Source organism: Rhinolophus sinicus, chromosome 3 (assembly GCF_057876585.1).
Source record: "Rhinolophus sinicus isolate RSI-liver-muscle chromosome 3, RSI-T2T, whole genome shotgun sequence".
NCBI classification, from domain to species: Eukaryota; Metazoa; Chordata; class Mammalia; order Chiroptera; family Rhinolophidae; genus Rhinolophus; species Rhinolophus sinicus.
This window is the reverse complement of record NC_142503.1, coordinates 22,441,975-22,468,335: the sequence shown is the minus strand read 5'-3', so window position 1 is coordinate 22,468,335 and position 26,361 is coordinate 22,441,975. Positions and strand designations below refer to the sequence as shown.

Here is a 26,361-nt window from a genome sequence, read left to right as displayed (position 1 = left end):
AATTGACCAGTACTCAAAATATTGCTGATTTATTGTATGGTATCAATTTACTCATACTTAATTCATATTTAACTTGCTTATAATTAATTCATGTTAATTTATGATATCCCTGACAAGTCTGCTTGAACATCCCATGCTGGAGGACGTACCACTTCAAATCAGCTCATTTCACTGATACAGTGAAAATATTTCTCTCTAGTCTGCACCTTTGTTCCGTCCTCTGGAATCCGTATGAGAGCCTTTCAAAAAGAGCCTCCCATCTCCTAAGACCTCTTCTCAAAGCGAAGCAGTTTTTCTCCAGCCATACACCTTCCACACTTCTCACAGGCTGAGGTCACCAGCAGCCTTGAGAAGCTTCATGGTTGAAGAGACAGACCATGGGCTCCAGAGCCGAGCCTGGTTTTGAATCCTGGCTTGCTGCAAACTACTGAATGTTCCCAAGGCACACTTGCTCATCTAGGGGAAATAATTCCTACCTAGGAGAGTTGTGACTGACCCTTAATAATATATAACACGGAGTGCTTACCTTACTTCTACATGTTTTACCTGTGTTAGCACAGCAGTCTTGGGAGTGGACGCTGTTACTGATCTCTAGTTCCTAGATGAGGAAACTGAGGCAGAGAAGCATTACATAACTCATCTGAAGCTACACAGCTCATAAGTGGCAGAGCTGGGCTTTGAACTCAGGCACTCGGTTTCTGCTGTTTCCTGTAAGAACAGCACTTAGCCTGGAGGCTGGCAATTGGTCTGCACTTGATTGTCACTGTTTTGTTTTTCATTCAACAGATATTTGTTGAGCCGACATACCACATCATGTAGTTATTTTATTTATTGTTTGTCACTGTTTTGTAAAGACTCCCCTTCCTCTTCCCCCACCCCCAGGTCTGCCCCAGTGCCTCATAAGCATCTGTCTACACAGGTGCCTGAGCGGTGCAGAATGACGATTGGCCCCCATGTTTTTACAGGTTAAAAAATGTATGTGGTTCCTCTTCCTGCCTCATCTTAGAGTCTGACAGTGCAGTCATTGCCTCAGATGAATTTGTTATTTACCAACCCTTTTGGTGCTGTAGGGAATTTGGAAAAAGGAAATGAGCTGCTTTTGAGAACAGAGACATGGGGATTTGCGCTGTTGCTGTGTTTACCTCAGGTGGTAGAACGGATGGGTTCAGTAGCGTGACCACGGGCCCACCTTACTGGCTCCTTCCCTTTCCGGGTGGTGGTGCTGAGAAGAGGACGCACATGCTCTGGTTGGTCTTTGGAAGGTCTGTCACACCACTGCTGGGGGTATAAGGGGTACAGTCCCACTCCTAACATTTGCAGGACCCAGAGCAGGGACAGTAATGACAGCCCTTGGTCCACAGCACCTTGTCCATGAGAGCTTGTGTGCACGCGGCCATTGGCACATCCATAGTTCCCCCAACCCGTCCGCTCTCTACCACACCTGCAAACAGCCACCCTCAGCCGCCCCTCACACTTACTGGCACATAGAGACTCAGCAGTGTGGTCCACCCTCTGGAGGACGGACTAGGAAAGGACCCAGGAAGGTCGGGTAGATAGATGCAAGGCCATTTGGATGGGGAATTCTGAGGTCCCAGGTACTGGAGCATAATCTAGAATGGGGGTGGATTCCTTGCCATGTGTGGAGGGCTGCTGTTGGGAGGGAGGTTAGAGCAGAGTCCTCTAAATAATCCAACCCAGGGCAGGGGTCCTGGCTGCCCAGGTCTAAGGGCAGTCCTGACAAGTGCCAGCCTTGAGCAGAGAGCACATCTACTGTCACTGCTGTAGCCTCTCCCTCCTTCTTAGTTTCTCCAGTGGCCTCAAGCTACATCTCTGTTATCTCACTCGCATTCTCCTGCTTGGGCCACCAGGTTGCTGCTGCAGTTCTCTTGATTGACTCCTTTTGGTTAAGAGCCCGCTCTCTGCTGCGGTTGGGCTATCATATCTGTGACTGGAGCAGAGTGGGGTAAGGACGTCTGGAACGCCCCTGCGATCCGGCCACTTCTAGTGTGTGTGTGTCCGCGGGGGGTGAGGCAGGGACTCACCCTGACGTGAGCACTCCTTCCTGCCACTGCTCACACTGCCTCCTGCGGAGCACGCAGCTTCCTTATCCTGCACCAGGCACCCAGGCTCCTGCAGTTTACCCCATTTCTCTCTAGATCCCTGATTCTTTAAAGACTGAGCGGGGTTGTCTCCTCCAACCTCAATGTCCTTCTGTTTCCCTTACCGACCTCCAAGCCTCACTTTTCTTTTCACATGTTTTCACATGGGCCTTCTCATTTTCTGCCCCCCCCCAGTCAGACCCCCCTGCATTCTCCTGGTGTATTCACTCCCAGATGAAGTCATCTCCTGCTTTTGGGAGGGTCACACCCCAAAGGACTCCTTCTTCCGTCTTCCTCCCTCCCTCCTACCCTCACATCCACCCGTCTGAGAGAAGCAAGGTCATGACTGACAGAGGAGCCATCTGGGAGCTCACCTGCTCCCCACCCCATAGCACAGGATGATGAAGGACAAATGCTCAGAGGACCCCACTGACGCAGCACTCAGCATCACGAAGAAGCTGCACCGAGCCGCCTTTCTTGCTTTGCCTACCTGTCCTTGGCCTCTGTAAGGTTTAGAAATGAAATCATTTCCTGAGTTCAATGTTTATTTCCTGATCATTTCTCCGAGGACTGTTCTGGTGTTTGAAGATTTTGAGATGAATGATTGGGCGACCTGGGAGGGTGACCTGTAGCCCAGGGCCATCTTACCTGGACCCCCCCCCCCCCAAAGTCAAAAGTAGTCATCTCTGGCGAACCCAGGGCATGGTCTTTATTACAAGTGAAGCTCTTTTCAAATGGAACATTGGATGAGCAACTGGGATGGGGAAGGTAAGCCAGGGAGCTGGAACATTCTCTTTCATACACACACATTCAAATATTCATAGTCCCCACTCCCACCTTTGCACGTTGCTTCTGGGCATAGCTCACCATCTGCAGTGACCAGACCGGAGCCCGCGCTGTCTCCCGGCACCCACACTGGTCTCAGGAGCACGGGGCGCCCAAGCTTCCAGCACGCCGTGCACGCACTTCCTGCTCGGTTACCCAGTGAGCAGTGAGACCCCTTTTTCCTTTAGGGTTAGTAGCCTGAGGAAGTCTCTATTCAGCCCCTATAATCACACTGCGTCTGCTCCCGCCCGCGCAGACACCACCCCCCAGCGAATCGCTCTTGGTAGACAAGTGTTTTGCCCCGATGACATTTGATCCTGGAGGTCGTGCAGAGGCAGGGTGGGTGCCCCGTGTGCCCGCTGCCTTGTCCTGGACGATAAAGGGCACAATGGCTCTATAGGAGGTGCCTCTCTCCTGCATTCTCCTGGGGGCTGAGATTGTCACTCCTTTCTCCCATCTCGGAAAAAGTTCCTTGCTCCCAGATTCTAGGCTGTCAGCGCAGCCTCGCAAGCCAGACGTTCACGCCAGGGCGCCCTCCCTGGCCAGGGCGCCAATGAAAGGTTTTGTGGGCGGCTCCCCTGGCTGGCTGCCCCTGCAGGACCCTTTCAAGGGCTCCACAAAGTCGCAGGAAGAAATGAGTCTGAGCTCCATTTGTCTGAGCCCCTACTTCCTTGCGCCCAAATTTCTCATACCTTCTCTTCTGGACACCCCCATACTGCCCAGAGCTGCCACCATAAAGAGAGGAAAAGGTGTGTTGGAGGGCGGAGGAACGGAGGCGGCCTGGCCCCAGGAGGCTGAACTCTGGCTCCTTTGCCAGCTTCCTCTCTCCTGGTTTCAAAGCCTCCCTTCTCGAAGAAGGTCCCCCGGCCTTTTCACAGGTTGCCCCTCCGCGCTTCTCCTCGTCTCCATCCCACCTACCTTCGGATTTAGTGTCCCCAGCATCCCCTAATCGGCTCTTCTCTTTCCGCGCTGGGGGGCGGGGGCGGGGGCGGGGGGCACTCTGTGGTGACCGCCTCAGCAGGTGGAGCTGCTGGGCAGCGGGTCGTAGCGGCCCCCACTGTAGACCACCACTCCAGGCGGGTAGTAGATCAGGTCCGGCTCCGCGACGGGATGGAGAGGCGCCAGGGCCCGCAGCCCCTGGTCCTCCGGCTCCGGCTTGGTGGTGGCGGTGAAGGGGCGCATGCTGGTGAGCGAAGGCGACGCGATGCGCCACAGCAAGCTCTTGAGCGCCTTGCGGAACTCGCGGCGCACGAGGCAGTAGAGGATGGGGTTGAGGCAGCTGTTGGAGTGAGCCAGGCACACGCTCACTGGGAACACGTACACCTGGCACAGGAAATACTCTTGGCTGAACGGGACCGCGTTGAACTTGATGAGGATGCTCCAGGTGGTGAGAGCCTGGTTGGGCAGCCAGCACAGGAAGAAGGAGAGGACCACGATGGTCACTGACTTGGTGACTTTGGACCGTCTCCGGGCGCTGGCTCCAGCCAGGCCTCCCCCGGTTGCCGAGGCCCCTCCCTGGGTCCCCGCCACGCGGCGGTCGGAGATGAACCGCACTAAGAGCAGATAGCACAGGCTGATGATGCCCAGCGGCAGCACGAAGCCTAGCAGCACCTTCTGCAAGTTGTAGAGGCCCAGCCAGAACTGCCTGTCGCCGCCCAGCAGCTTGTCGGGGAAGCGCACTAGGCATAGCTCCTCGCCCATCACCTTGACCGTGGTGGAGAAGACGGCATTGGGCAGCGAGGCCAGCGCCGCCAAGGCCCAGATCAACACGCACAGCGCCTTGGCGGAGAAACAGCAGCTGTCCCCCAGTCTCTGGCCGCAGCAGTCCCTCCGGTCGTGACCTCGGGTCCAGTGGCTCTTAAGAGCTGAGGCCACCGAGTGGTAGCGCGCCACGCTCATCGAGGTGAGGAAGAAGACGCTGGCGTACATGTTCACGGACGTCACTACCGATACGATCTTACACATGGCCTTGCCGAAGGGCCATTTGAAGTCGAGAGCGTTCTCCACCGCCCAGAAGGGTAAGGTGAGCACGAACTGAAAGTCCGTCAGCGCCAAGTTGGTGACAAAGAGGTTGATGGAGGACTTGCGCCAGCCCTGCTTGCTCTTCATCAGATAGAGCACCAGCAGGTTGCCCGCCAGCCCCAAGGCGCAAACCACCCAGTACACCACGCTGATGAGAATCCGCACCCGGGCCTCGGTGTCCGCACCCTCTGCCCTGCCGCTGCCTGGGGCATGCCCTGGCGCCGCGCCGTCCGGCAACTCCAGCCCCAGCTCCCACCACAAGTCCGGGAGCGGCAGCGAAGCGTTGTCGCTCCTGTTGGCCGCCTGCAGAAGGTCCGGGATCAGACTGAAGAGCTCTGCGAGCTCGTCCCCACCAGCCGCCTTATTCATGGTGACTCTGGTAGCGTCCACCTGTATGTGTGGGTGCCTCTAGGTCATGTTCCAGGGGACAAGACTTGAGAGAGCCCAGTTCGCGGGGGGTTCTTCCCAGGTGAGGGCGCAGGGCGTGGGTGGGAGCTTTCAACGCAGCAGCTGAAAACAGAGCCTAGGAACTGGGTACCATACGCATCCCCGGCACGGGGAGGGCGGGCCTGGGCGCAGGAGTTGCGCTCGGAGTCTGCTCTGGAGGGGAGTTAGAGAGCAGAGGAACGCAGCTCCTACGGCAAGCGGTCGGCGACCAAGGGTTTTCGGACCAAGGTGGGAATCCCCGGGTCCCTACTGTGCTACGCAAACGTCCCTCCCTGCATTTCCTACGGTCACTTGAGCACTACCACATAACCCACCCGTGCGCTCGGGACTGCTCGAGGACCCGCTCCTTCTGTTTCAAATACCTTTGTTGGTTTCTTCTGCTGCAGCTTGGACGAGGTTTCTGTTCTTTAAGAGAAAAGGAGAGAGAAGAGAGCCTTCTACCTGGTTGTGACTCTCTAGAGGTTTGTCGATGTCGTCTCGTTGCCTTGAGTCTCTGTTTCTCCGCTGTTGTCAACTCTCAGTGAGTTGCCAGTGGCAGTCACCGGAGTTCTGTTCCCACCCGCTAAGCCCAGCCTGCGGGCTCCCACGGAGCATGCGTAACCCTTGAGAGCGAGAGGGGGCGCTTTCCGAGGTGCTGAACTTCGCCGCGCCCGGCGCGGGGAGGAGGGAGAGGTGGGCAGCAGGCAGAGCCCACTGGCCAACTCCCCTTTGCGTCCTTCCAGTTTCAGAAGGAAATGGTCGTAACCCTTTATTTTTCCATGCTGCTGGAGAAAGTCTGCTTTGATTTGTGGTCCCTGTTTTATATTCAGAAACGTAACTATTGGATTTTTTCTCCCTCATTCCCACTTTATCTTTGAAATTATCCCATTTGATTAAGTGTGGTTCTAAAAATGCACGATCTCCTGTCCATTTTTTTGTTTTAAAAGCAATGATAGTGGCCTTTTTTCATGCCCAGACCCTAAATCAGATGATAGGCTCTTATTGAATACACAAATGCAAGCTTCCCCTTCTTTAATTAGCTCACTACTTCAATTGGTATCTGTGATTGTCAGGATTTTCAAAAGATTTTCACATAGTAGAACTCTGGGTTCAAGTGTTGCGCTCTGCTTTGGTATATTCTGAGATCTGAAGCTAAGCAGAGCATATGATCGGTGAGCTGACTTCACAGACATTAGATTCCACCTGTCTCAGCCCAACACTCTTCAATAAATGGTTCACTCACATGCACCCTCACTCTCTTTACCTTGATGCAGTTGGAATAGAAGATTCCACAGGGCTGTTTTGGACCACCAGTTCCCTATTTCCACTACTATCATGATCAAATCTCTTTACCAGGTGTTAGAATTTACTTAGAATTTACTTAGAAAATTCTAAGGAATCATTCTAAGTTTCGTTGGGCAAAGGGAACTACTGTAAACCATTTTGATTCTAAAATTGAGGTTTACTTAAGTGCCAGATCAACTGCTCTAGTGTAATTTACACTTTTTTGGATCGACTTCAGAAATTTGAAATGCTTTCTTCACTGTGTGGAACTAAACTGAAACAAAAGTATCTTAAGCATAATTGTCTTTAGTTCTGCAGGGCTCGCGACTTTACTGACAGAGATAAAGAGGATATAACTTTAAAGCAGAGGAGATAGAAAAAAAGCTTAGTAAAAAGGAAACAATGTTACCCAAAACATGAAGGGAAACGAAAGCAATCTTTGATTCTAAAGCAAGAGAACACAGTTGCGTAGAGAACACTCTTCTCTATAAACGCTGGACTGCTCATCTTATCCGCTAGGGGGTGCCAGAGCTTTGGTAAAAACCAAACCAAACCAAACCAAACCAAACTGAACCAAACCACCTTTGAACAGCTGTAACCTAAAGAAGCTGAGCTCTGCTCTTGGCTGCTTCTGTGGACACCGCTTATCCCTGCTTTAGTAGCCTCATCTTTAAGCTCTCTTCTCACTTCATTTTTTTACTAGTTCTTCCTCCATCAAATTTCTCTCTCTTTTTAAAAAATATTTCAAGTTCTGTTGAAAAACAAGGAAGTCTAGGGCATACCCTGAAAGCCTTTCGCCTCAGTTTCCTCATCTGTACATGGAAGGAATTGTGGTTTTCAAATATTCTGAGAATAGGTGCTGAGCAGGTGACATCAGAGTGAGCTGGGGCGCTTGCAGCCCTCCTCCCGCCCCACATCAGCCCCAGAGATGCTGATTCTCAGTGGAGTTAGAAAGGGGCCAGAGAATGCGGATTTTACACATATTCTTCCAGGTGACACTAATTTTATCCCAAGTTTGGGAACATCTGAATTTTTATTCCTTTTCCAACTCTCTGTGTAAAAATATTTAAGTGCCAAAGAAGAATTAATGTCCAGTGATGATTTATCACATACTGGGATTGGAAGCAAGGGAAGAGAAGGGGTCTTGCTGAGTTTCTCTAAAATCACACTTAAGCCCAACAGGTGATATTTTCTTCATTGTTGGCCTAGGAGCATTTGCTCCTGAGGTACACCAGGCCTTCAGTACTAGCCAGCACCACTCAGACTGAGCCCTCAGGAGCTGATGTTCCCAAGCATGGCTCCCAGAGAGTGCTGCAGAATGCAGACATCACAGATCTTTTACTCTACCATGATTATAAACTGAGTTCCTACTATGCACAAAGCAAAACGTTAGGTGTTCGGAGACATAAAAACAACAACAACAATGACAAAATATGAATAATAGAAACAATGATAACCATTCACATTACACATTTATTTGGACACGGTATTATTTTCCCAGGGTTGCTGTAACAAATTACCACAAACTGGATAATTTAAAACAATAGAAATTTATTCTTTCAGACATTCTGGAGGCTTCAAGTCAGAAATCAAGGTGTTGACAGAGTTGGTTCCTTCTGAAGGCTCTGAGGAAGAAGCATCCAAAGCTTCTCTCATAGCTTCTGATGATTCTAAGTTAAATCCTTGGTTTGTAGCTACATCACTCCCATCTCTGTCTTTGTCTTCAGATGACATTCTCCTCTCTGGATGTATCTCTGTGTCTGTTTTATCTCCTCACAAGGGCACCAGTCATTGGATTAGGGTCTACTCTAATCCAGTGTGACTTCCTCTTAACTAATAACACCTAAAAAGACCCTCTTTCCAAACAAGGTCACTTTCACAGGTACCAGAGTCCAGAACTTGAATGTATTTTTTTGGCGGACACAATTCTACCTACTACAGGTAACAATTGTGTGCACTGTGCAAAGAGTTTTATCTGCATTACATCACCTAATACTCATACCAGTGAGGCTGATATACAATTATTATTCCAAATCTCATTTCCAGCCCTTTATCCTTAGAACTCCAGAGTTGAATATCTAACTGCTATTTGACAGTTGTACATGGCTGCTGATTTTCCTTCAAATTTCTCAAGCTTAGTAAATGGCATTGCTGTTCACTTAGTGTTCAAGCTAAACCGAAACCAAAAATTTCCTGAATTCATCTATTTCTCCATTTCTGTCTGTATTAGTTATCTCTGGCCAAATAACAATTTATGCTAAAACAACAAGCATTTATTATCTCACAGTTTCTGTAGGTCAAGATCCAAGTGTAGCGTGATGTCATTGGCTCCAAGTCTCTCATGAGGTTGCAGTCAACCTATCAGCTGAGGCCGAGGTCTTATCTTAAGGCTTTAGTGGTAGGGTGAGGAAGCTGCCCTGAGGTTCCCTCACATGGTTGTTGGCAGACCTTGATCTTTCACCATGTGGAATTCTCCACAGGGCTGTTTCACAATATGGCAGGAGGGGGAGAGGAAGAGGAGAGAAAAGGAGAGGAGAGGAGAGGAGAGGAGAGGAGAGGAGAGGAGAGGAGAGGAGAGGAGAGGAGAAAAGAGAAGAAGAGGGAGACAGAAAGAGGGAAAGAGGGAGGGAGGGAGGGAGGGAGGGAGGGAGGGAGGGAGGGAGGGAGGGAGGAACGGAGGGAGGGAGGGAGAGAAAACTAAGCATGAGAGCTGTAGTTTTCATAACCTAATATAAAAAATGACACTCTCACCACTTCTGCCATGTTTTATTCTTTAGAGGTGAGTCAGTAAGTAAAGTCTACACTGAAGGAGAGGGGAGTTATACAAGAGTATGACTACTAGGAGACAGGGATCGTTGGCACCATCTTAAAGGCTGACTACCATAGCAAGATGGCAGGTTGTCATGATATCCAGCTGAAAACAAGAGTTGAAGGGCTGCTCAGCTGAGCAGATATTTCAAAAGCTACGTAATGCTAGGGCAACAGAGATTGAAGTTCAAGCCTAGTAAAGTGGAGGGGAATAAGGAAATAGTCCAGGCTTTCGGTCAAAACCTGAGAAGAGGCACATGCTAAAGGTAAGTTCTACACTCTATTCTCAACAATCAGAAAGTGCACACTTTCTTTGAGTACACATAGAACATTCACAAAAATAGTCCACATGCTGGGCCAAAATCAAGTTTCAACAAATTTCAAAGGATTGAAATAATACAGAACATGTATTTTGAGCATAGTGGGATTCAATTAGAAATCAATGAAAAATTGATAACTAGAAGTTCATAAATGTTTCAAAATTCAGCAACACATTTTAAACAACCCATAATTAAAGAAGAACTCACATTTATAAATTGTTATAAAATAACTTTTATTATTAAGAAAAGTTGTAAAATAGTTTAAAGTAAACCATAATAAAAATATGACAGATCAAATTTTGTGGGGTACAATTAATACAGTGTTTAGAGGGAAATTTATAGCCATAAGTGTGTTTTTTTTTTTTAAAGAAAAAAGGTTAAACATCAATGATCTAAGCTGTGAACTCAATATACTAGAGAAAGACAAATAAGTCAATTCTAAATTATTGGGAATATTAAACATAAGAGCAGAGAAATATGTGGAGGGCCCCTGCTTTGTCAGGGATTAACCTTTTAGTTGCTGGATCATAGAGAGATAATGAAAAGAGTCTCAAGAAAGGACCAGAACAGCCCAGAGTGAGGCTACTCAGGGGGCTTGGGGTAGTGTTAACCAGTAGGTAGGGAGATATATAAACATTTTTTTAAAATTCTCTACTGTTATACTTGCTCATACCAGTCAAATATGAATATGGGGTCTTCTCAATATGGTCCCACCTTCTGTTGCACCACTGGTCAACTTCTTTCCACCAACAACAACACCCTAACACTGAATTGCACTGACACCACCCGACTAGTCACCCCCCCATATTTTGATAAGCAATCTCCCTCACCGCTTTGTCCACTGTGTCCTCTTTACATAAATGGACGTTTCTTTTCTATCCCTGTTGCCTGACTGCTGAACTACTACTTATTCTTCAAGGTTCAACCCATACATTATTTCCTTTTTGAAAGATTTTCTTATTCCTAATATTTTCTAGACAGAATTAGTCACTCTTTCTGTGCTCCCATAGGACTTTGTATGAACATTTATTATCATGCTTATTACTGTCTCAGACAGAAAATAATAAACAACTAGCCCTTCTCTAAACTGAATACCTCTGAGAACTAGAGTCCATATTTAATCCATCTTTGTATCCTCAGTTCCTGACATCGTGCCTGGAAAATTATATGCAGCTTGAATCCATGCATGAGTCATCAGTTCCATTTCTTTACTGACCACTAACACGCATTCAACAATAAGAAAGCAAGTCCCAGTTGGATGCCCTGCAATAATCCATCTCAAATGCTTCTCCAGTCTTCCTCCCTACGATCCACACAGCTTGGCAATTAAAGAGCTAATGGAAACTTGATTCATCAGAAGATATTAAAACAAAATCTGGATTACTTTACAACATTCTGAGAGCGAAAAAAAAAGTCCCATTGAATTATTTTTCTAAATCAAATTAAACCTGGCTTAATGCTCCCTTGATTAAGTTGGAGAGAAATCAATCAAGACCAGTCAACGTTGGTGACTTTCTGCCCTTCACTGGGGCTGCACCCTAGGCCCCTGCCGTCAGCAGAAGGGAGGCAGGGCCCTGATGCTTTCCTCGTGGTGCCACACTGCTGCTCGTGCTGCTTGCCCAGGGCTGAGTGGCCTAACAAATTGGACCGTTTCACTGCCAGCTTCATTTTTCATGCTACATTCTGGAGTCTTCTGTTGAGTGTCTTAATGTTATGGCCCTGATGTCACAAGACACGCATACAGTCATCTTTGCTCTGGGAGGCTGCATTCAGGCAGGCTCTGAACCCCTTCTGAAATCTCCAACCTTCCTCCTATCCCAGTAACTAAAGTTCACAATCTTCTGGGGTTGAGCACTTTATTAATTACTGAAACTCTGTTTCTTTCCCTGCTGAGGAAAAAAAACTCAACCTAATCACCTCATGCCCTCTAAAATAGTGGTTCTCAAAATGTGGTCCCAGCCAGCTGCAGCATCACATGGGAGCTGTTAGACATGCAAGTTCTCAGGCCCCATCCAATACCTACTCAGTCAGACACTCTGGGGGCAGGCCTAGCAATCCAGCGGGGAGCAAGCCCTCCAGGTGATTTTGATGAACTGAAGTTTGAGAATGACTATTCTAAAACAAAGAAGTAGCTTTCCTCCAATTTTTACTCTGAAATGCATTAAAGCAAAACCTGTTAGCTGTGCTTCCCCTTAATGGAAGGAAGCACCGATAATAAGGACATGACAGGAGGGAGGGAGGGAGTGCAGGTATGGGGACTGACTCCTTTTCCCTTCTAAGGTTATGAATGCCTGTCTGAGAAAAAAATGAAACAGAGCAAAATTTCTGTGGCAGAATAACCTTCTTTAATTGTCTTAGAATCTCTTGAGGAGCTTAAAAGCATTCCAATCCCTGGGTGCCTTCCCCTAGGAATTCTGATTGAATAGGTCTGGAGTGAGATTCAAATGTTATTTCCCCAGGTTACTCTCACGTGTGGGTAAAGCTAAAAACCATCCCTGTTTTTTGTTTGTTTGTTTATTTGTTTGTTTGTTTTTTTAAAGAATGGCACAGATTATATTGACTCCCTATTAACTTCTAGGCTTGCTTGTGACAATCAGGAACAAAATGGAAGCATCCGTCCATAAGTTCTCCTAGTTGCCTCATATTTAGCTTGGAGCTGGCGTTTCCATTCTTTTCCTTGCTCACTTACTCATGATCAGAAAAGCCATTGTAGCATTCACACATAGGTCAAACAATTACCAAGTCAATGAGGAATGTTTGAGTATCAGCCCCTAGACGCCTCCCACTTCCATCACTGCAACCTAACTTAGATTGACTTTTCTTGTACAGCTTTTAGGTCTCTTTGTTAAAAATCAATAGTCACCATAGTTGGAGGTGGGTTAAGGGATGATCTTGGTCCCCTCCCTCCACCTCTTTACCAGGTTTCAAAGAAGCATATCCCATAACAAATTCTGCCACACACATCTGTTTGTGAGCATAAACAAAAGAATCATACAACCCATTCTGTAGGCTCAGTGAATCTAGGTGGCATCTTGCATAAAGCGTTTTTGTGTCTGGGATTTATTAAACTTCTTGGATACAACAGTTCATGGTCTTCATCAAATTTGAAAAATTTCTGGCCATTATTTCTTCCAATAGTCTTCGGTCCCCCCTGAACCCTTTTGTGAACTTCAATTACGTGTACATTAGGCTGCTTGAAGGTGTTTCACAGCTCCCTGATACAGTGCTGTTGTTGTTTTTCTCAGTCTTTTTATGTGTGTGTTCTGTTTTGGATAGTTTCTATGTTTCACTGATATTTTCTTCTGCACTGCCTAATCAGCTAGTAATATCACGTCACGTAGTTTTCATCTCACGCATTATTTTTTTTTTTAATTCCTAGAAGTTTGATTTGGGTCTTTTTTTGTATCTCTCCTTAATATGCTCATGCTTCCTTCTACCTTCTTAAACCTATAAAATGTAATTATTATAACTTAAAAAATAGCCTTATCTACTAATTCTATCATCAGTGTCATTTCTGGGTCTGTTCCTATTGACTAAACTGCTTTTTCTCCTCATTTTCCTCTTCTTTGTATGCCTGACCTTTTTTTTTTTTTTTTAATTGGATGACACACATGGTGAATTTTACCTTGTTAGGTTTATGATATTTATTCTCTAAATAGTCTTGCATTTGGCTTGGTGTCGTATTTAAGTTACTGTACACAGTTTGGTCCTTTGGAGGCTTGCATTTAAGTTGTGTTACGTGAGACCAGGCCAACCTCTATTCCAGGTCTAATTTTGCCCCACTGACAAGGCAATATCCTTCTGACGCCCTGTGTACTACCAGGCTTTTCCCAGCAAACTATTTCTGGTCCTATATAATTACTGGAACTGTTCCACCTGAAGCCTTCCAATGTTTTCTCTTTTTCTCCTGCTGCAGAAAGTTTATTCGCATGCCTGTGCTGAACAGTACTCAGTTAAAGATGTGAGGGGATCCCTTCCACATTTCTGAAACTCTCTCTATGCAGCTCTCTCCTGTCTGGGAACCTAGGTCTCCCCTTTTTCATAGTCTGTCCTGCAAACTCCTAGCTACTTTGGCTTCCTTTAATTTCTTAACCGTCTCCTGAGTTCAGAGAGACCACTGATCTGTGTGGGGTCCCCTCCCTGCACTACAGCCTGGAAACTCTCTCTACCGTAAGCTAAATAACTATCGGGCTCACATCACTTGTTTGCTTTCTCTCAGGATTGTTGTCCTGTGCTGCTTGTTGTCCAATGTATGAAAGCCATTATTTCACATATGTTACCCATTATTTTTCCAGTTGTTTAAGTTGAAAGGGCCGATTGCATTCCTGTTATTCCATCAAGGTTGAGAATGGAAATCTCTTTTGCTGGATATTTATATCCTGTTTGTACAAGGTTGGGGAGTGTCTCTACAATATCTTCATCAAGCCACATAGCTTCAATACTGTAGTTAAGAAACATCTGGTGTTTATCAGAGATAAAGATAGTTGAAGTATTTTTAGTTGCTGACTGGTAATGTGAACTTTTGATGAAATATTATCTAACCATTCTCAAGGTTGGGGGAGTTGGGTGGGGTGGGGTCCCAGTGAGTCAGCAGGATGGAGCCCTGGAGCTCACCAGACCAATCAGATTCAGATTTGGCCGTAAGCAGAGGGGGCGGGCTCAACACATTAAAGATGGCGGTTGCCTGCCTGGCTGCACAAGATAAGGATCCCTCACAGGAAAAATGGGACTGTCCTTCAGCCCTGGTGTTGAAGCCACACACCTCAGTCTGCTCCCCATGTGCCTCTGACGCTCTCTGAGTCACCATCCCTCCCAAGGTGAGTGCCTTTGGGTGTGTGAGTCTGTGCACGGGCAGTTTAAGAGGACATCTGGGTTTCCCGTTGCTTTCCATGCCACTGGGATGGTTGGAACCCCACTGTTTTTCACAGGTAGATGTTGTGGGGGCTTCTCTTCCCAGCATTAGTACTCTGGCCTGGGAAGACTGGAGTGGGGCTGGGGTCCTTTGCTGTGGGGTTTGCTCCTCCAGGGGCAACCTCCACAGCCAAGGTATCCCCCCTATTTTCAACGGCCACACGGAGGTTTGGGACTAGCCTGGTTAGCGTCTCTGTCCCTGCTACCAATCTTGACATGGCTTCTTCTTTACATGCTTAGTTATAAAACTTGTGTTCAGCCAGATTTCAGATAGTTCTCCAGGTTGATAGTGTGGGGACAGAGCCCCAGAGAGCAGTTTCCAGGCTCTTGGCCTCACATGGAGAGGTGCTGGCTCGGGTAGTAGACGGCCATAGCTGTAACCAGTTAACCAATTAGACACTCATATAACTGCCATGACTGCGTTGGTGGGTTGGTTGATTGGCAGGCAGAAAAGTGGATGGCGGATTGTGCATCGTGTGGCTCCTACTTCCTGTGTTTTGCCTGCCGCCAGCGAGACTGGGGTGCAAGAGGACACCCTGTTGGGGTACTGGCGGATATTTGCTTCCTGTGTTTCCAACCCAGCCACCAGCGAGAATACGGTAGTATGACTCCCCTATCTATGGCTCCGTGGGTGTTCCTTTTTGGCCTCACCATGTCCTGCGTTCTTATGTGGGGAGTGGGACCAGAGACCCCACGTGACACCCTGCCTGACAATAGTTTTATTATTTAGTTGTAATTTTAATGTGTTTATGGAAGAAAGCAGGCACAGCATTTATCTATTCCACCATCTTAGATCTCTATTTCCATACTAATATTATTGACAATAAAATATTTTGAAGTAAATTACAAATATCGCATCCCCTCCCCCTGAATAAAACTGCATATAGATCTGGGTCCCACTTACCAAAATGCTCACCAGCAGAGGGCCGCCATTGGTTCCTCTTTCTTGTCTATAGTCTATATTCCAAGGTTAGGTTCTGGAGCCAAAACCATGTGCAAAGAGGTGGTACTCAGCACTGCCATCATCCCCTGAGCACCGGCCAATACCCCACCTTCTACTGAGGTACATACAGCATTTCTGTTGTAATAAGTGTTCCCTAGGTCAATATGAGCAAACCTCTTTTTGCTGCAGCGACTGGTGATTTAAATAGTTATGTTTGCTTTAAGCAAATCCACAAAGGACAATGTTTATCCTTGGGGTCAATGAGAGGAAGGAAAAGTCTAACAGTAAAACCAGAATCTATTTCCCAAGGTCTGGTGGGAGTTAGGAGAGGAAGTCAACTCTTTAATAGAGGGACGTCTCCTTGGGCCTCAAAACAGATTATTCCCCCAGATCATTCCCTACTAATTTGCCCATCCACTGATCAAATATTCATGTACCATTTTTATCTTTGAGAGAAATGCACAAATGAATAAAGCATAGTCCCTGTACCTCCAATTTATAATCAAGTAGAAAATCAATCATAATGAATTATGAGGTTCATTAACTTGAATCTTACTTACTGTCTGACATGCATCTCAGTTGCCCACTTTCTATTCACCACTTGATAGCATCACTTCTTTCTACGAGTCCTTCACAGACCCCTGTCTGCCTTACATACTATTCCAGGTATTCAGTAAACTTATCCTGTGCACCTAATTTTCTCACACCAGGTTTCAAAGACTTCATCAGTCTATCCACACACGCATCACCCCTCTTACCTTCAAAAGGTGAAGCACAACACCTTAATCTGATCACAGCCACCACTTTACTGCAGGAAGCCGTGACTGAATCAATGCAACCCTTTGCTCCCCAAGGCCTCTCAGGAGACTTGGTGCAGATTTAACAAGACAGCAAAACAAGTAACTATTAATAATAGAGTGAGGTGGTATTATCTGCAATATTCAGAGGGACTATGAAGCATCAAAGGAGGCCTCCTTGCCACGGAGGAAATCCTGGCGGGCACCCTTTGGATAGCAGGGCGGAGGTGGATAACGGTGTTAGGAGAGGCATCTAGCCCTCAGTTGGCTGTCCCTTGGGCCTCAGGAAAGGGTCTTTGAGAGCACAGTCTGGCTTTCTGTGCTCTGAAGAATTACAGTGCTGCACACATTCATCTCGTGGCTGTGGAAATAACCTAACCTCTGTCCAGCAGTGTGGGCAAGCTCTGTTGAGACTCTACAAAACCATAAAGAGAACTTTTATCTTACTCCAGTGTGAACTTCAAAGCTGATTTTTTATTATTTTGATGTGTATGTCTTAAAGTTACTTACTTTATCCTGAAGAGAAACACATACTGCCCATTGAAATGCAATTGTTGGAGCACTTAGGGACCTTGCTTCCTCGGCTGCAAGGGCAGATTTTTAACATGAATTAGTGGTATGCGTACATCTGCCTGATTGTAGGCTAAATGTCCGTGACCAAGTTTTCTCTCCATCATTTTTCCAATGGTCAATGGATAAGTCAGTGACAAGGTGAATGAATAGACTTATTGTGGTAGATCCATATAATGGAATACTATGCAGGAATAATAAAATGGAGCAAAGTGTCGACAAACAAAACATCGATGAATCTCAAATAATTATGCTGACTGAAAGAAGGCAGATAAAAGTGAGTACATACTACATGACTCAATTTATATAAAATTCTAGAAACGCTAACCAATCTCCAGGGACAGAAAGGATAGCAGCTACTGTGGTTGGGCCTGATGCAAGTAAGAACAGGAGGAAGGGATTACAAAGGGGTGAGAGAAAACTTCTGGTTACACACACACACACACACACACACACACGTCAAAACTTGTGATGGTTTCATAGGTGTATATAGTATGTCAACACTTATAAAATTATAACTTTAAACATGTGCAGTTTATTGTACGTCAATTATACCTCAATAAAGCTGGGGTAAAAAAGAATGCACTCTATTGTGGTATAGTCCTTATTGCTACCTGAACTGAACTCCTTTACTCCAAAGTTTCTTGGGGGCACAGCTGATGTTCGGCTCCCAATGATCCCAGGAGGATACCCAAAAGCAGTGACAAATATAGGGGAGTGGCCCTCTGGGACCAGAGTAGGATCCCTGACTCCCAGCTGCTCTCCTCTTTTAAGGAGGAGAACCCAAGCCCCAGCTACTCACAGGCTGTGGTTGAGCTCAGTGGGTTAAGAGAATATAAAGGGTGGGATTAACTAGGGCTGTGGACATTCCTTGGTACTTCCATCCCTTCCTGACACCGTTTCCATGAGAGAATTTCTAATCTGGTCAGATTTCAAGGGCATGAATTGAGCTGCATTGACTAGTGAGTGGACTATGAGTTACTGTTACTCAATGTTCCATCTCTCTTCCATTTTTTACTTCTGTGCAACCAGGTATGTAGAGCCAGGACTCCTTTCCTTTCCTTATCTCCAGTTTAAGCTAGTGAATCACTCCTTAAAACATAACCCCCTTATGTAAAACCCACCCTCTCAATCACTCCCTCAGCCTGCTTACTGTTCTCCGTTGTTCTTATCATTATCTTACGTATTACATATTTACTTGCTTATTTCTCTCTATCCCTCTGCCTCTCACAACCCAAACTAGAGCATACGCAAGCCTGAGGAAAGAGTCTCTCACTATTTTTTCATTGCTATATTCCCAATTTGATGTTTTTTTTGTTTTTTTAGAAATAATCTAATTTACAGAAAGATTGGAAGTGAAGTTAAAAAAAAAGTTTGTGTTCTGAATCATTTGAGAGTAAGTTGTCAAGTGGATGCCCCAAGCCCTCCAAATACTATAATGGGTATCTCTAACAAAGAAGGATATTCTTCTACATAACCACAACCATCAGTATCAGGGAATTAACACTCATGTCATACTACCATGCAATCCGCTCTCCCCTTTCAAGTTTCACTAATTGTTCCAACAATGTCCTTTGTAACAAAAGGATCGGATTCAGAATTGTGTGTTGCATTTAGTTGTCCTATCTCTTTGGTCTCTTTCAAGCTTGAACAGTTTTGCAGTTTTCCTTTGACTTTCACAGCCTTTTGAAGAGAAAAAGCCAGTTATTTTGTAGACCAGCCCTCGATTTCGGTGTGTCTGATTTCCTTATTATTAGAATCAGGCTGTGTATCTTTGGCAGATACTTCACAGATGTGCTGTTCTTGTCAGTAAGCCTACTGGGTAGTACACAGTTCTGATTTTTTACATTTCTGATTTTTCTTGCCTTTTCTAGCAGTTCTATGACTGGCCCAAGATGACATAACAGAACATGTTATGCTACATGGCAAGGGGCATAAGTGTTGCAGATGGAATTAAGGTTGCTAATGAGCTGATTTTTAGATGAGGAGATTACCCTGGATGACCCTGATGGGCCCAATGTAATCACAAGGGTCCTTGTAAGGGGAATGGGAGGAAGAAGAAATAGTGGTGTGAGGGTATGACATGAAAGACTCAATTGGCCATTGCTGGCTTTGAAAATGGGGGAAGAGGGCCCTGAGCCAAGGAATGTGGGCAGCCTCTAAAAGCTGGAGAAAGCAAGAAAATGGATTCCCCCCAGAGTCTCCAGAAAGGAATGCAGCTGTGCTAACACCTCCTTGGTTTTAGCCCAGTGAGCCCTGTAAGATTATAAATTTGTGTTGTTTTAAGTTGCCAAGTATATGGGAATTTGCAACGGCAATAAAGGAAACTGATACGTATCCCTTGAAATGTCGTGGTGTGTATGTATGTATCCAGGCTGAAGTTCTGCAGACTCTCCAGCCAGGCCTATGAGGACCAGCTTGCACTTGAGTCACTGCTTTGATGTAGCTGCCTCAGCGCTGGGCAAGGTTGGATGGGTTGGTATCTGGAACCTCTTGCTGAACACATGGTTGGCTGGAAGCCCTGGAGAACCAATACAGGGTCAAATTCTTCCTGAAAGGAGTAAGGAGGCCCGTTTCAGTCCAGAGGTGCAAAGTCTTGGCTGGATTATTTCAGTAAATTCTCAGGAAGCCTGGCAAGCTCCCTGGTTTGTGGCATTCCCTCAGTGATGTAAAGCTTGGGCCTCTGAATGGACACCCACTCGCTGGGGGGCGGGGCAGTCAGTTCCGAAGAACTGGAGAAAGACCTCCACACCTTCTTGGACTGACTGACTTCCTGCACTCTCCTGGTTTCCTTTTGGGTGAGCGGAGGTGGGCTAGGAAGGGTGGGGTTGTAAAAGCAGGAAAGCACCAGAGAGAGCTGCAGACTCAGAGTGGTTTGTAATCATTTGGTCCCAGCACCTTTTGTACAGAGGAAGGGACTCCTCCAGGGTCAATCCAGCAGATTGGCTCGGACCCGTTTCCCTCTGTATGACTTGGCAAATAGAAAAAACTGTCACTTTTTTCAAATGGGAGTCCTAGCTTGCCCTGGAAGAGAATTCCAGAGAAGTCTGACTAGCTGACGAGTCTCCGTAGAGAGAGAGCAAAGTTAGGAAAAGTTCGGGAACCGGGAGGAGGAAGGCAGGAAAGGGGGCAGCGCTGAGCTGGGGAGGGTGGGGGAGTGGGTTCCCCCTGCCCGGTTTCTGAGCGCAACATTTTCCGCTGTTTCGGCCTGGTGGGGGGCTGGCCAGGGGGCCTCTCACTGGGAGTCCCGCCCAGGGTGGCTCTCACGGGGCTCCCCTATTTGGCCGGCTCGCCCGGGCTCTGGGCGGGGCCGGAGGAGCGCGGGGGTGGGAGTCCCCGAGGAAGATGCGTGGAGCTAGCTGGCTGCGAGGCCCGGCACAGAAGGCAGAGGGGTGGGGACCTGGGGTGGGCTGCGCCCTCACTCTCCAACCCATTCCACACCCCGCTCAAAGCAGACGCTGTCAGCTAAAATCACTCCCCTTTCAGGAGGAGGGAGGGGAAATCAAGGTAACTAGCCCCTTGCTGCTTAAAAAAGGGAAAGGAGATCTGGGCAGCTTTGCAGCCGCTCCAGTCCCACTCCTGGACCATGCACCTCTGCGTCTCCCTGCTCGGCCACAGGCAAGGACTCAATTTCTTGAGCTGAGAGCTAAAACTTGGTGACTTTTCTTCCCGACAACTGAATCATGCCATGTGCCCAGAGGAGCTGGCTTGCAACCTTCTCGGTGGTGACTCAGCTTCTGAACTTGGGGGGCCTATGCAATGGGAGATACCCTCAGCCAGACCAGGTGCGCTTCCGCTTCCGGGACAGCAGGCAAGGTTGGTGACTTCGCTTCATTTCCTTTGGAAATCTTAGTGGTAAACTGTGTGGAAAATTGGTGGCTCCCTTTTCCCTTCCCCCACTCAGCTGAACTCTGCAGAGCCTTTGGGCTGAGTTGGAAGGAAATCGGAGCTGGGAGCTCAGTGACAGAGGGTTTCTCAGAATTCGGTGTTTCAGTGATGATTCCTTAATTCTTACTGAAAGGTGAGTATGGTGATCTCTTTTACACTGAAGCTGCCGCAGTCAAGACTCCAGAGGTAGCTGGTAACCACCCCCACCTTTCTCTTTTGTCTCCTCTGAAGGCTGCACTGTTTCAGTCCCCCTATTTTTCAGATTCTGAATATGGAAAATGATTTTTTGAAAAATGTTCCAACTGGCTCCTGGCAGGCATTGCAGTGTTTCTAGTTACTTTTAAACTTCTGGTCAAGGAAGAGGAAATGTGATTCTGCCCTCCTGCTGAGTGATCTTGGCTGTGTTTTGGTTTCCTGGAAAGATTTAGGGCTGTGTTTTAAAAATACAGTCCTTTTGGGGAAAATTTACTACCTTAGGGGCTCACCTTTCCTTGTTCTGCCTTCCTGATTACAGCCAGCTGTGACGCTTTCTGAGTTACGGGAAATTCATAATGCCATAGAAAGCACTGGAGGAGTTGTGATACACAATTTGCTATTATTATTTATTATTTTTAAGCTTACATCCTGGCAGGGTAGTGATGTTGCCTCTGGTATTTTATTGCACTTGGAAGGGTCAGAGATGCTTCCCTGTTTTGGGGGAGTTCATTGTACCTCCGGGAGAAAACAGTCCTGGCAGTGGTGATGGCCTGCATGGCTGGAGAATGTTCCATATGCCGAGACTGCTAAGGCTCTGTGTGTGTGTCAGTCCACTGACCACCCCCTACAGCCCTGCGGTGCAGGGATCTTTGTTACCATTCCTGTTTGACAGATGAGGCTGCTGAAGTATGGAGAGTTTACGGTCCAAGCTAGTGGTGGAGTGAGGTTTTGAACCCAGGTAGCCTGACTCCAGAGGCTGGCCTCTTAAAGTCAAGCAGCATTACTCTATAGCAATAATAGAGTAATGGGGGGACAACACACACCCCCACACCCCCACACATGCACACACACAGACTCCTGCATTAGCATCCCTTAAGTCCTGTGTCTGCTGACTGTGCTCAAGTCTTGGGTAGCTGCCATAGCTTTCTGACCCCCTTTTACTCCCCAAGACCACTTAGGTGGCAAATATCACCAGCCTGTCCTTGTTTAGGATTTCCACCTAGGGATTTCTGCTTGTGTTGCAAAGTTTAAAACCGCTAGAGACTCATCTGCTGAGACTTCAAGAGCCATCAGAAGCAAGTCCCTTTGCTTTCCTTGGAAACTGGAGCCCACAAACACTGGGATTCGATGCCAATCAGCCAGCACTTGCTTGTGTAAACGGTCCAGATACAATCTTCCATCCCCAAGTTTAAAATAGCAGCGTTTGTTGTTCTTTGAAAAACAGCCCCTTTGTGAAAAGTCTCTCTTCTGAGGCAGCACAAACAAAGCCTGTGAGCACTTCCCAGGGCGTTTGGAGATGGTTTAGTGCAGACACACATTCTCCTGGGTTGGTTTCCAGTCCTGCCTGCTCCGCATCTTATTTGTAAGCAAGTTCAGCTTAGTGTGGAGCTGACACCACTGGGTCTTGCTTTCTCTTCTCTGGAAAGTGGGAGATGGTTGTTTTCCCTGGTCACGTTTAGGAGTATGAACTGAGAGTATTTAATATTAAAAAATAGCTGTAAAGCGCGCCAAGCTTTTTAGCGATGCATAGACATTTTAGGGTTTAAAAACAATTTCAGATTTTAAAAGCCTGTTTACCCCAAATATTTGTTCTTAATCAAGTCACCAGTGGATTTGCGAGTAATCCACATTTTATGCAAAGGAGAAATTTCTGAGCAGAGTTCCATTTCGGACTAAGTTGAGAGAAAGAAATTGTAAGGTTTCCTGGGAATAGGATGACCTGGGTTTTGCTTCCAAATGACCTGCCTGCGGCTTCAGGATTAGTCAATCTCCCTAGACTGCCATTTGTACTCTGACAACATTTTTGAATTGCACCCAAATGCAGAGCACTTAAATTTGTAAAGTACTTTAGATATCATCTCTCCCATCCATCTTATTTTTACAGATGAGGCATGGAAGTCCTAGGTGGTCAGTCTGTTAATCAACATATATTTATCGAGGACCTACCAATTGCTACTTCGCCAGAGGTGTGAAGGGAATTGCACAGGGCCCCACAGTTGGAAACACGCTCAGTTGGAACCTTTAAGGTTCCTTCTAATTCAAACGGTTGGTTGGGCCCAGTCTGGATTTTAGACCAAGGAAGGATAAGGAGATAAACCCAGCCCTTTCTGGGAGTAGGAACAGGCAGATTTGACAAACTCTGCTCAGTATTCTTTCCGTATTGTTCACTTGTGGAATGACAGATTCCCAACCAATTAGCAGAACAATGGGAAATATTACTCTTGCATCCAACCTGCTGCCTCTTTTCTACAGCCAATGATATCCCCGTAGGTTTGTTATTCCTTGTACTGTTTACAAGTCACGGGTCACTTCTGTGATCTCTTTCGCTCCCGACAACTCCATGCAATCAACAAGACAGGCACTTGATCCCCTGTGAGAGATGTGCCTTGGGCTGCACAGACGGGTGCCAGAGTGCTGCAAGTGTTGCAGTGTGTTTCAACACGAATGTTATAATCATGTATTTCTGCCATTTTCACAAACAATAAATTCTGCCAGTAGAAAATGATTTCAGGTATTTTCTTAATGTGAGAAGAGACTTCACCGTTTTGATATTTTATTTGTGTCAGAAATAATGAGCAATTATGGTCTGTAGGTAAGTTTTCGCAGGGTAAGGGAGCAAATCCAACCTCCTGTGGTATTTTTTTTTACCACTTTGAGGGGACCGACAATTCTCCACAACATTTCCACATTTGCAGTTTTCTGTAATAAAAATACAGTTGAAAGGTTACAACAACCATAGAAGATAGTTATGAAAATAAACTTCCATTATAGGAGTTTCATTGCCCTTTTTTCAGCAAGGTGTCTTAGAAATTCAGTTGCTCTCTAAGATAGAAATAAATATGAAAAATAAATATAGATTTATCCTACAATTTATAAAAACTGGCAGGTACATATTCTCTCACCTCTCTCCTTTCTTTCTAAGTAGAGGGCAAAAGATCACTTGGTCTTTTGTATTTTTAAAAGTGCTCGCGCCAACAGGCTTCAAGTTTCTCATGAAATGTCAGGATTTGTGGTTAAGGATTTCAAATCGAATTTTAAACAAGGCAAATCAAAGTATTCAGGGCTTGTAATTTATTTCCATAAACCCCAGTGCAGACTCTGATGTCATTCCCATGTGTCTCAGCCTCTCCTCAGCCTTGTATCTGGTGCTCAGTGGTGGACCCTTGAGAAGCCGTGAGGACGGAGCTTAGAAAGGTGGGCTCCGGGGGCCAGTTGCCCCAGCACGAATCCTCACCCCTTTTTATTGTTTTTTGTTCTTTTACAGAAGTGGGAGTGGAGGCTAAGATGAGGGCTACCCTTCATTAAAACCTACCCTGATAAGCATTAGATAAGACCAAGGTGGTTTAGTCTTACTGCTGTGCTTGACCTAGAAGTGGTGAAAATTAGGGGCTGTTACTGTTTCCTGACATGGTATTTCTCCATGCCTGTCATAGCCCCTGTGAACTCTGCTTCCTGTTGGCCAAGGGTATAGCTACCTAATCTTCCAAACTAAATGCCAACTGAGAGGAAGCCAAGGTGAGTTCAGGTTTCTTCCCTGCTCTGCTTGGAGGTTCCATGTGTGTATGGCCACAGTGATCCCTGGCGGCCAGGTTTCTGTCTTTACGACCAGGAATAGCTAGTGAGTGCTATTTGTCAAACACTGTTCTGAATCTATTACACAGATGAATACATTGGGTCTTCACACCACCCTAGGAGGTGGATACTGTTATTGTTATGCCCCAGGTGTAGACGAGGCAACTATAGTTGAGCCACCAACATAAACCATACTCCGTACATGGCCTCCTATTTCCATCCACATCTATGGGTTGACATGGCTTAGCTGCCTCCTTTGCAATAAAATCGAGAGGCAGAACCGGCCTTATCTCCCATTACTCTTCTGATAAAGAGGCAGTTATTATCTCTATTTATTGCTGAGCAAATTGAGGCCTCTTAATGAAACCAAGCAGTTGTTTTTTTGGTCAGATCATCATTGCCAGAACAATGACTGTTACCTCTAGTCTGTTATACTCTCTGCCAAGTACACCTGCTTATGTACAGAAAGTACGGTGGTAAGAACATGATATTGAAACAGGAAGCACAAGATTTTAATCCTAGTAATGTTGCAGATTGGCTCTGTGTCCCCCACTTAGACTCAGTTTCTTAATCTGTGAAATGGGGATAATAATCTATATCACAGGGTTATTGTGAGTATTGAATGAGGAGAAATTTATGGTACCTGGATCATAACGAATGCTCATTAAGTGGCTATAATTATTGTTATTGTTGTAGTATCTATTGTACATCCACCTTATGTTGGCTCTCTTAAAAATCCATTAGATGAAAAGCAACTTGGTAAAAGGCTGTAAATTTGTTTGCTCTTTCATTCTTTGGGCAATAGGTGCTTTCATTTTTTTTTAAATTAAAGTTTATTGGGGTGACAATTGTTAGTAAAGTTACATAGATTTCAGGTGTACAATTCTGTAATACATCATCTATATATCACATTGTGTGTTCACCACCCAGAGTCAGTTCTCTTTCCATCACCATATATTGGAGGTGCTTTCATTTTTAAAAATCATGTTTAACTCTTTGAGATCTGTCTTCAGAGACAGACGCTGTAAGGAACGCAGGAGCTTCCCTTGAGAGAGGGAGGCAGCATCCGGACACTGACCGCACACAAGGCGGACGGACCACTGCAAGATGGCGGCTACACTCAGTTGAATGAGACTTTTCCTGCCCCAACATCCCTTTACTCCTCTAACGCTGGAGGAGCCACGCACCATTGCAAGTAGAAGAGAAGAGAAACATGGGAGAAATACCAACAGAAGCTGACGACATCTGCCTCACCTAACCCAGCCATTCCTCTCCTGAAGTCTGAACTTGGAAGGGCAGTGAAGCTCTGATACTAAAGAGGTCCAGATAGTCCTTGGGGAGCGGGCAACACAGAGGACTGAGTCATTTTGACTCCTAGTTCATGGCCTAGGAGCATTGTCAATTTGTGCAAACCCCCTTTCTTGTTTTATTTTTTTATGCATTTTTTTGTCCCCAGTCCTCACTTCCATGCTTCCTCACAGAAAACCATTTTAATGGGTTCCATATGTAGTTTTTGTTTGCATATGTCCTGGCAAACTTTGTAGTATTGTTTTTGTGTGCATGTATTTTCCATGAATGTAAATGGCTCTGTATTAATTTGTTTTGTTTCTCATTTTCACTGAGCATTGTTTGTAAGATCCGTCCATGTTGCTCTGTAGTCTGTTGCTCCTAACTGCTGCAGTTACAAGCAGTGGGTCTGG

The 26,361-nt window shown here is 46.2% G+C and overlaps 2 protein-coding genes across 2 annotated transcripts in view; one reads left to right on the top strand and one right to left on the bottom strand.

Moving 5' to 3' along the window:
- Positions 1 to 2,786: 2,786 nt before the first annotated feature.
- RXFP3 (relaxin family peptide receptor 3) lies at positions 2,787 to 6,293 on the bottom strand. The gene has a single exon (XM_019737198.3). It carries the CDS (start codon positions 5,313 to 5,315, stop codon positions 3,939 to 3,941), a length of 1,377 nt encoding a protein of 458 aa, XP_019592757.3. The 5' UTR covers positions 5,316 to 6,293; the 3' UTR covers positions 2,787 to 3,938.
- Positions 6,294 to 20,410: 14,117 nt separating this feature from the next.
- ADAMTS12 (ADAM metallopeptidase with thrombospondin type 1 motif 12) overlaps positions 20,411 to 26,361 on the top strand; it is a 274,548-nt gene continuing 268,597 nt past the window's right edge. Inside the window, exon 1 of the mRNA XM_019737332.3 lies at positions 20,411 to 20,821. Coding sequence (XP_019592891.3) covers positions 20,689 to 20,821 — 133 coding nt within the window. The 5' untranslated portion in view covers positions 20,411 to 20,688. The remainder of the gene's footprint in view (positions 20,822 to 26,361) is intronic.